At 44.4% G+C, this 9815-nt stretch overlaps 2 protein-coding genes across 2 annotated transcripts; one reads left to right on the forward strand and one right to left on the reverse strand.

The window, feature by feature from the left end:
- Window positions 1–528: 528 nt before the first annotated feature.
- On the forward strand, window positions 529–5060 carry erlec1 (endoplasmic reticulum lectin 1). Its single transcript, XM_076077423.1, has 14 exons — window positions 529–849; window positions 1041–1145; window positions 1581–1661; window positions 1852–1929; window positions 2029–2092; window positions 2196–2242; window positions 2349–2572; window positions 2667–2808; window positions 2888–3049; window positions 3138–3197; window positions 3449–3573; window positions 3668–3745; window positions 3880–3955; window positions 4127–5060. The coding sequence occupies exons 1-14, from the start codon at window positions 712–714 to the stop codon at window positions 4196–4198; spliced, it is 1452 nt and encodes a 483-aa protein (XP_075933538.1). The 5' UTR covers window positions 529–711; the 3' UTR covers window positions 4199–5060.
- Window positions 5061–5834: 774 nt separating this feature from the next.
- gpr75 (G protein-coupled receptor 75) lies at window positions 5835–9804 on the reverse strand. The gene has a single exon (XM_076077422.1). The coding sequence runs from the start codon at window positions 8054–8056 to the stop codon at window positions 6413–6415; it is 1644 nt and encodes a 547-aa protein (XP_075933537.1). The 5' UTR covers window positions 8057–9804; the 3' UTR covers window positions 5835–6412.
- Between the last annotated feature and the right edge of the window lie 11 nt (window positions 9805–9815).

Consider the following 9815-nt stretch of genomic DNA (forward strand, 5'->3'; position numbering starts at 1 on the left):
TATCAACAAAATATACTATGCCTTTTTTTTTTTGCTTTTTTGGACATACTATACTGTGACTTGTTTTTCAACATACCATACTATGACTTCTTTTACTTTTTTTGACATACGATAAAATGACTCTTATGACAATAGCCAAAGTAAAAGTGTTTGCCATTTCTACCAGTAGATGATAGTATACGTGTGTAAATCATAGATTTAGTTATATTTACTTGTGTCTTTGTTAATTATCTAGGTTATTAATATAGATCTGTTGAATGATGTTTATATAATCTGATATTTGAAGTTCATGGTTAATTTGCAACCTAGTTGTAAATTTGTGTCATTTAAGAACCAAACATACCGACATGAAAGAGTGAGCATGTGCTGATCATGAGGCAATAAATAAAGACAATTGAAAAATAAAGAGACATTTGGTTTATTCTTATTTATTCTTATACGAGTCTAACCAGAAGTCGCCGCCAGAGGGCGCTGCTGTGATTCAAGCCCAGCGCACAGGCGGAACACGACGTGGCAAGTAAACGGTTCACTTCCTGTAATTCGTGCCGTATTGACATCCGTGTCTCTCAGCCCTCTCTCACCACTGTCAGAACCACACTCCCTCGGACTTTGTAGTAGACATCACCCGGGCCGCTGTCGCTGTGAGGTGAGCAGGCTGTTGTCTACATGAGGAGCGGGCTGTAGGAGCTCAGCAGCCGGAGAGGAGGGATCATGGTTGGGCTGCTGCTGGTGTTTCTCGGGGGGTTGCTGGAGGTCTGCGGCGGAGTCTCAGCTAACAGAGGAGGGTATCCCACTTTCACGGACGAAATCCCTTTCAAAATCACCTGGCCGGGCGCTGAATTCACGCTGGTATGTTTCCTCCGTTGGTAACACCGTTTTTAGGGGGACACTTTTATTATTAGAGGGCTGTGGAGACGTTACTGTCAACCGTGTAACGTTTGGCTGTGAAGTGAGCGTGCAAATATGTTAACTTACGTCTCCTCACTCTTTCATACGCCTCGTTACTTTTTACATAACGCGTGTTTGTCTGTGCATTCCAGCCTGCTACAGGGGGGCTGTACAAGGAGGACGACTTTGTCATCATGACAACAACAGAGAAGGAGAAGTATAAATGTCTCCTGCCCTCCCTGACATCTGGAGATGAGGTAAGCGGTTTAAGAGGTGAACTTTACTCTTTAAATGTATAAAGTAGCCTATATGGCTTCCATTAGCTGAATTAGCTGCAGTGTGTCATGTTTTATCTTTGGCCATCATTCATACCTTTAGAAACAGTTCATGCATGACAATGGAATTGAAAATAAAAACAACAATAACACAATAATAACTCTCATAAGATCGGACATGTTTGAAACAGTCCTCTGTTAGACTACATTATCTCAGCTATTCATTCTGAGGGTGGCAACAAACGTGAAACTGAGATTAAAATACTAATTTGTCAATTAAAAAAAGATATGACTGTCATTAAAAAGGATCTGCATGACATGCAGCAAGATTCCACATCGAACAGATGTTGTCCACTGACACCGCTCCCTTGGCCGCCTTATCTCCTAAACTCCTCATGCCTTTGTTTGTTGACTCAGGATGACGATAAGGGGTACGGTGGGCCCAGTCCGGGCGAACTGCTGGATCCACTATTCAAACGAAGCAGCTGCTCCTACAGGGTGAGACTTCTCAACTTTATCTTTTATTTGAATATCATTTCCCAACTGCCGTCAACAGAGAGACTGAAACTGTTCACAATTCACTAGCGGAGCATGACGAAAAACTCCACGTCATTTTCTCTGCTTCCTGTCGGTGTTTGGTGAGTTGAATAACTCTATGACTTGCTCTCGGTTTTGGCAACGTTTTCAGATCGAGTCATACTGGACGTATGAAGTGTGCCACGGAAAGCATGTGAGACAGTACCATGAAGAGAAGGAGACTGGCCAGGTCAGTGTTTGTAGAGGGTACAATCATTTCCTGATGACATGAATGAGAAGCCAGCACGTAGTGCGCCATGTAGTGAAGTAATCATGTGCGTTTCCACAGAAAATTAGTGTTCAGGAGTACTTCCTGGGGAATCTGGCACAGCAGAGCCCGTCAACAGAGACGGGTGAGTTCATTTGTGAATATGATTTAATCATATTTTTTAGGTTATTTAGTGTATTAGTCTTTGCCTTATTGTGCTAAAGCTAAATTATGATTTTTTTTTTCAGATAAAGTTGAAGAGGCAGAAACTGTCAAACCAGCAGCTGAATTTGAAGTAGGTATATTTATTAATGACACTGTGATAATCAACCATCTTTGCCTGGCTCTCAATACTCGCATGTATCTTTTCTGCTTCCTTCACTCTTCCCACTGGTGTCCAGGTGCCCACTAAGAACATAGAAGGTCAGCTGACTCCCTTCTTCTCGCTGGGGATGGGAAACGGGACTCCTTGTGTGCTGAAACAGAACGAGGCTCGCTCAACGTCTGTGCTGTACGTCTGTCATCCAGAGGCCAAGCATGAAATCTTGTCTATCGCCGAGGTCACGACCTGTGAATATGAGGTGGTGGTGTTGACGCCGCTGCTTTGCGCGCACCCAAAATACAGGTAGATCTGTCAAAATGTCCATATTGTGCTCAAAGGAATATACGCCTTGGTAGTAGAAGTACGGTTTCTAAACTTGGCATTAATTCCTTTGCAGGTTCAAGTCGTCCCCGGTGAACGCCATCTTCTGCCAGGCTCTGGCAGGCTCCCCTCTGCGGCCTCGGCGGCTCACCCAGCTGGATAAGGAGCGAGAGGAGCAGCTTAAACCGCCTTTCAGCGCCACCTCTGGGACCAGAGAGGTGAGACATGAAATGACTAGAGGAGGGGGGGGATGGTGCCGACGACGCCTGGCTCATGTATATCTTTCACGTGTTACAGGAGGACACGTCACCGGTCAGAGAGGAGGCCTTCTCCTCCACTCACAAACCCATCACTGTTGGAGGGCAAACTCAGGTCACTGTCGGCTCCACTCACATCTCTCGTTTGACGGATGATCAGCTGATCAAGGAGTTCCTTAGTGGCTCGTACTGTCTGCACGGGGTGAGGCGTGTTCCATCTGTATCACCTGAGCAGTGTTTGAATATAGAGTTCAGTGAGGTATAATCATCTTAATGTGTGTGTGTTCCAGGGGGTCGGGTGGTGGAAATATGAATTCTGTTACGGCAAGCACGTCCATCAGTACCATGAGGTAAATGCTTCTACTTGTGAGTGTGTCTGTGTGGAAGCAAATCTACTTCTAGTATCAATTCAATCTGTTACACATTACTGTAGGGCTGCAACTAAACACATATTTCATGAATTATCAGTTTGCAGATTAATCGTTTGGTCTATAAAATGTAAAAAACATGTTTCTGAAAGCGAAATGTAGCAGATTGTTTGGTTGATTTGGTAGATTAGATTGCTCTTGTACAGTGTTGAAAATGCTCCTTGGTGCTTCAGGATAAAGAGCAAGGAAAGAACACCGTGGTGGTCGGGAACTGGAATGCCGTGGAGCACAACGAGTGGGCCAAGAAGAACGTGGCCCGGTCCTACCAGCTCAAAGACGACGGAGTGCAGAAAATCAAGTAGGGCGTTCATATTTTGAAGCCTAACCTGGATGCAAAGTACAATGAGATTGTTGTTGATTCATATCGTATGAATTTCTCTGCTTCATGACAGGTTGGTGTCCCACTTTTATGGCCACGGGGATGTGTGCGATCTGACAGGGAAGCCCAGACAGGTCATTGTTAAGCTCAAGTGAGTGAACAGTCATGGGCTGGGGGGAGGAATCGGTGTCACTGCCGTGGGTCAACACATGAGTAAGACAATCCCCCCCCCTGATGTTTCCCCGTTGAGTCACTCATCTCATTTCTCTTCTCTCTCTCTGTCAGATGTAAGGAGTCTGAGTCTCCCCATGCTGTCACCGTCTATATGCTGGAGCCTCAGACTTGTCAGTACATCCTTGGGGTAAGTTCTCTAGTAACCAGTCACTGCAAACGAAACACATGCTTAGTAACAGTGTATCGGGTCATTATTCTGGTGCTGTGGTACTAATATCAAACCATACTGGGCGTGTGCAGATAGGTCAGCCTAGATGATTCCAGATGATTGACGTCCATTTGTTTGTTTTTCCCCCAGGTTGAGTCTCCGGTCATATGCAGGATTCTTGACACTGCTGATGAACAGGGACTTCTGTCAATCTTCAGCTAAATTAACAAAAGATCACATGATGGCAACAGCACATGAAGGACAAGGAGAGGACGGACAGATGCACTTGAAGAGAGCGGACATTTATCATAAAGCAGAAGCCTGTTTGGTGGAGGAAGAGAGATGCCCATGACACTGCGCTAAAAGCCAAGATGATGGTTTAAACTGAAGCCTTAAAGGAGCACAGCCTCAGACCATGTCCTGATCTGTGCACTGGGCAACACTACATCCAGAGAGGCTAGCTCAGACTTTGTGATAACACAGTGAATTGGTGCAGACGCCTCACTCCACACGGCAGTTTATTGCCTGTACTCCATATCTATGCTTCACTTTGTGTTGATTAATTGCAAGCAAAGGAGTATGAATCAGGGGAGTCGTTAACATCAGGGGAATCACATTTTTCATGGTTTTATTTTCTTTAAGATTTGTGTGTGTGTGATGTGAAATAGCTGCTTGACTGTGGCACTTTGTACTTGTAGATTGGGGGGGGGGAAGCAAGTGTGAAAGTGTTTTGCAGCAGTGAGAATGTGTATTGTGTTCATTTACGGGATGAGTGAGTGTAACTTATGCGTTAGCGGGTGCTGTGGAATAGCAACACAAGTGAATGGTTGATTAAAATTTCTTTTTAAGTTTGTCGGATGTACGGAATGTCTGTGGGTTTGAGGTGTTTTGTGGTTTTATGTAGATGCACACTGGAATCCTGATCAACGCTGTATCACGGGGATACAAGCCTTGCAGCAAAGAATACAACTAAAACATGGAATCTCTATTATAGACTTGCATTACCGAACAGGAACAAATAAATCATCTGACTTGACTGGGAGATATAAGGACATTGTGGTAATAAATGTCTTCTTAATAAGTATGTATGGCTGTCCAGTTAGTTGTCATTGTCTCTACAAAAATATTTTAATTTAGTTTTTCTTTTTATTACATTTTTTTTAAACATGGCATCTGAATGAACCATGATAAGCATGTGTAAATAATAACTACTTGATTTCCCTCTAGGAAAGAACAAAGTATTTGTATCCTCCATAGAAAGAGCTCTATTGTACGTTTTCATGGTACAGTAAAGGCCACCAGAGGGCGCTGACGCCCAGCATATATATAAAGAGAATAGCAGGTATGAATATATCAGGAGAAAATAATACAGCGACAAAATGCCAATTCAAACTGTTTTGTTGCTCGGAGTTGTCATCCCTTTATAGTTGTAAGATCTAAGATAAGTATGTTGCATTATTAACATGAGCACAATGACAGGTCAATCAACCAGCGTTACCATCATTTCTTTAGCCACTGTCATGGCTGCCAATAATAATACTAGGGCTGCAACTAACGATTATTTCCATTATTAATTAATCTTTATTCATTGTTTTCTCTCAAAAAATATCAGGAAATAGGGAAAAATGTCCAATATATTTTACAAAATCCAAACGTGACGACTTCAAAATGTTTTTGTCCGATCGACAGCGTCGTAGATAATAAGTGTACTATGACATGTGCCAAAGCAGAGCATCAGATGCTCACATTGGAAAAGCTGATTATGAAATCAATTATCAAACTTTGCAGTGTCATTTTCTGTCAATTGACAAATGAATTGTTTAGGCTCTAGTTAAAAAGTGAAAGCTGAGATCCTCTGTTCTTGCCAAACATTTATTGTGTTGAAAAGTGTACGAGGTTCACAAATACATTTCTCTTAATAAGCAAAGGTTCATCAAAGTAGCAACCACATGCCATCGACAGCCACGTGTGGGCCTGTGTGGATTCACAGCAGCCCGACACTACAGCAGTTTATATCAGCTTGCTCAGCAACTTCAGCCAGAGAGGAAACAGCAGTGATCTAGCAACTGCAGTCTTCGGCTGCAATGAAAACCAATAGAGTATCGGGTTATAATGGCACATGCGTGCGCAACACAGGGGCAGATTAATGTGGAAATGCAGTATCTGTAAAGGAAAAATAAGTGAATTCAATAACAGTAAAGAACTTCTGGATAAGACACTTTCATAACAACTCTATTGCTTGTTTTTTAGTTTCATGGCAAGGCTTATAATACTGGTTCTTTAATTCTTTCAATCAAGAAAACTTAACTTGTATTTCCAATGTAGAAGAGAACAAAAGGTTAATACAGAGTCCAAATACATCAAATGGGCTGTGTTCGTGTTCCTCTTCTGATTCAAAGCCACGGACAGATTGTCCACACCTCTTCTGATCTTCTATTAGACTGAGGGAATGGGAATCTGGTGCACTGAGGTGCTTTCAAAGTCTTGCAGTGCGTCTTGGTGAGTGTGGTAGTGCATGGCTACATAAGACTTGGCGAAGGCAAATGTCTGAGAGCTGACAGGTTGCAGGCTGGTTGGAGAGCTGGGTCCTGCAGAGGGACTGCTGTTGTATATACTGTAGTAGGGCTCAATGCGGGTGTTGATGGGCGTCGAGGTACTCGGGGGGCGAGGTTTGCGCCCACCCGTGGCCCTTGGACTACCAGCACAATCCCTGGAGTGACTGGGCCCGCAAGCCTGGTCAACCAGCCTCCTCTGCGGCTTGGGCGACAGTACATAGGCCGAGTTGGTCTCATGATGGGAGGATTTATTGCGATTGACTTCCAGGCTGCCCTTCCCCATCGCATGCAACCGAGTCTTTTGCTTGCAACAGAGAAAGCCCAGTGCCGCCCACTGAATGCACCATAGTACGCGGCGGCGGAGGCCCGCGCTGTTGCGTGAGTACACAAAGGGATTGATGCCCGACTTGAGGAAAATGAGCACAAAGCCGCACAGTTCAAACTGGTAATGTGCAAAGCTGCTTTCTGGGGACAAAACGTCCTGCGCCAGTGAAACTCCCATCGGCAAGCAGCAAAGCAGCACAGAGAACACGATGACTACGCAGGTGACGACTGCCTTCGAGTCTTTGGCTGTGGCCAAGTTGACTGTGGACACCAGCTGACAGCAGGTGGCTCCTTGGGCAGCCCCTGGAACCAGAGCCTGGCTGGTCTTGTTGACATAAGAGTGTGTCTGAACTTTGTGCAGTTTGTTGTACGTCTGGTTGCAGTACAGAGACGGGTCTTGAACAGCACACTGCATGCTCTCAAAGCCTGCTGCGATGAGGGGTGGTGGGGGTGGAGGGCATGTGGCGTCTACAGTGATGACCGGACATTTCCTCACCTGTGCATTCTTCCTCAGTGTCTGAGCAATCATCAGATAGGACACCGACACCACAGCCACACAAAAGGCAAAGTCTGCCAGGTAGACATACAACACCACCCTGGCCTGTCCACCTCCAAGGCCAAAGTGGGGCAAGCAGGGTCCATCTCTACGCGGGTACGCTCGCATGGTAAGGAGGGCCGCCATGGTGAAGCTGGACGTCCACAGCAGGGCGGTGAGGGCCAGCGTGCAGGGGAAGGAGGCGGTACGGTTGGGCTGCTGCCCCAAAACCATGCGCAGTCTATGCAAAGCAATGACCGCTACCGTCTCCAGGGACATGATGATGAAGCCCGAGCTGGTCAAGTGGAAGGCGAAGCAGAAACTCTTCGACACGCCATCCCCTCCACCTGCATCCAGGAAGAGCACCAGAGCAAACATGGGAGCGGTCACGCAACAAATGAACAAGTCACAGAAGGACAAGTTGAGGATCATGAAGTCAAAGTTGGTGCGGAACTTGCGAAACACAGGGTCGAAAAAGGACAGGAACACCACGAGGTTGCCATAAGAGCCCAGGCAGAAAATGAAGATGAGGAGGAGAGAGCAAAAGGTCAAGGTAGCAGTGTGGATCACAGCCCAACTCGATGGGGTCTGTGTGCCCAGGGTGCCATTGAAGTTCTGCGGTCTTGGCACATCCACCAGGTCTGATGGTGTAACAGAGGTGTTCATTGTATTATTAACAATTTATAAGGATCCCACAGTCATCAATGTCAGCATTATTCCTCTGTATGGAAGGAGTACATGATCATCACAGTAGCTGCTGCTTGCGCCATTGCTGCCACCTTGGGGGGAGTGCTACAAAAAGGATACAAAGTCATATATTAGCTATACTGTGCAGTAGATCACATTTGATTCATTCATGGTTAACACATTTAATACACTCATGATTGATGAAAGGGAGCAATTCACAGTTCATTTACCATTGACTATAAACAGGTACATTTCTTAATAAGCTGTGATACACTAGGGTACATGTTAGACACGAGCTACAGGGGGCTATTAACTATGCACCTCTGCATTTGGCCAATTATACCTCAACCCCCCCTCCTCCTCCCAACACACACGTCTGCTCAAATCCAAAGGAAAAATGTGTACATCACTGTATTGCTAATTTATCTAGATTTCAAGCCATTAAATGGTTTTAGATCATCCATAAAATGATACAATATAACCTACCATCTCTCATCGATCGTGGGTCCATCCTCAGCATCATTTGATACAGCCCATCTTGGCTTTTAAAGCAATACGATAGTAAGTGAACGCACCGCGGCTTCGAAAAAAAACCGTATTTCAACGACAGATCATCCAAAAAGCGGTCAATTGACAAAACAATGACATAAAACACGTTTCCTTACATGGCTGTGTTCATTTTTAACGCGTTTACAGCACAAACAGTTGATCGCGTATTCGTTTTCCTGGCGATATCTCCATTCTTACACCGGAACGACAGCCGCTGGACGTGCACTGAGAAATGAGTATGAAGTCACTGCCTACGTATCTGGGCATAAGCATAACCACTGCATTCAAGTAGCCCCTCTGCAAGAACGCGCCCCACATCCCCCCATCTATTATGATAATATAACAGGGACTAATGCTTGTTCTTAGGTTTACTTCAGGGTCACAAGATTTAAAAAAAAAAAAAAAAAGAGGCTGTTACGCCACATTCTGACTTCAGATCAGCCTATATCACCGACGCAAACGTCCCCCCCCCCACTCCCTCCTCCCAATGGCAACATACAGTACTGTTGCGTTTACCACTGGTGGTCCAATAGTATTTAAAATAGTCAAATACAGGGTACGCTTACACCCATTTTCATATATTCTTAGATGGGCTTGGCATGACCAAATATACAAATAATTTAATTAATATTTTTTTCCCGCTTTTCACTGCCGTCCTTGGGAACAGCGGCTTATACAACGTCGTTGCTAGGCGACACGCACAGTGATGATTCTGTGTGTGCAGTAATCGTGGCCCAATACTTCTCTTTACACATTTCTATTCATGTATACGTCTCTTTACACGTTTCTATTCATGTATACACGTTTCTATTCATGTATAAGTCTCTTTACACGTTTCTATTCATGTATACGTCTCTTTACACGTTTCTATTCATGTATACGTCTCTTTACACGTTTCTATTCATGTATACATCTCTTTACACGTCTCTATTCATGTATACGTCTCTTTACACGTTTCTATTCATGTATACGTCTCTTTACACATCTCTATTCATGTATACGTCTCTTTACACGTCTCTATTCATGTATACGTCTCTTTACACGTTTCCATTCATGTATACGTCTCTTTACACGTTTCCATTCATGTATACGTCTCTTTACACGTTTCTATTCATGTGGTCCGACTTACTGAAGTATATTTTTGGAAAGATAAAACAAATATTCACCATGTTGCAGTGCCATTGTTTAC

This window comes from Anarhichas minor, unplaced genomic scaffold, assembly GCF_050575085.1.
Source record: "Anarhichas minor isolate MPS153535 unplaced genomic scaffold, ASM5057508v1 ptg000058l, whole genome shotgun sequence".
NCBI classification, from domain to species: domain Eukaryota; kingdom Metazoa; phylum Chordata; class Actinopteri; order Perciformes; family Anarhichadidae; genus Anarhichas; species Anarhichas minor.

What these genes read in the sequence shown, in the direction of transcription:
- gpr75 (XM_076077422.1), bottom strand. Translation starts at nt 8,056, where the DNA reads ATGAACACCTCTGTTACACCATCAGACCTGGTGGATGTGCCAAGACCG.
- erlec1 (XM_076077423.1), top strand. Translation starts at nt 712, where the DNA reads ATGGTTGGGCTGCTGCTGGTGTTTCTCGGGGGGTTGCTGGAGGTCTGC. An exon ending in CGGGCGCTGAATTCACGCTG is followed by an intron (nt 850 to 1,040) that starts GTATGTTTCCTC and finishes TGTGCATTCCAG; the next exon opens with CCTGCTACAGGGGGGCTGTA. An exon ending in GACGGAGTGCAGAAAATCAA is followed by an intron (nt 3,574 to 3,667) that starts GTAGGGCGTTCA and finishes GCTTCATGACAG; the next exon opens with GTTGGTGTCCCACTTTTATG.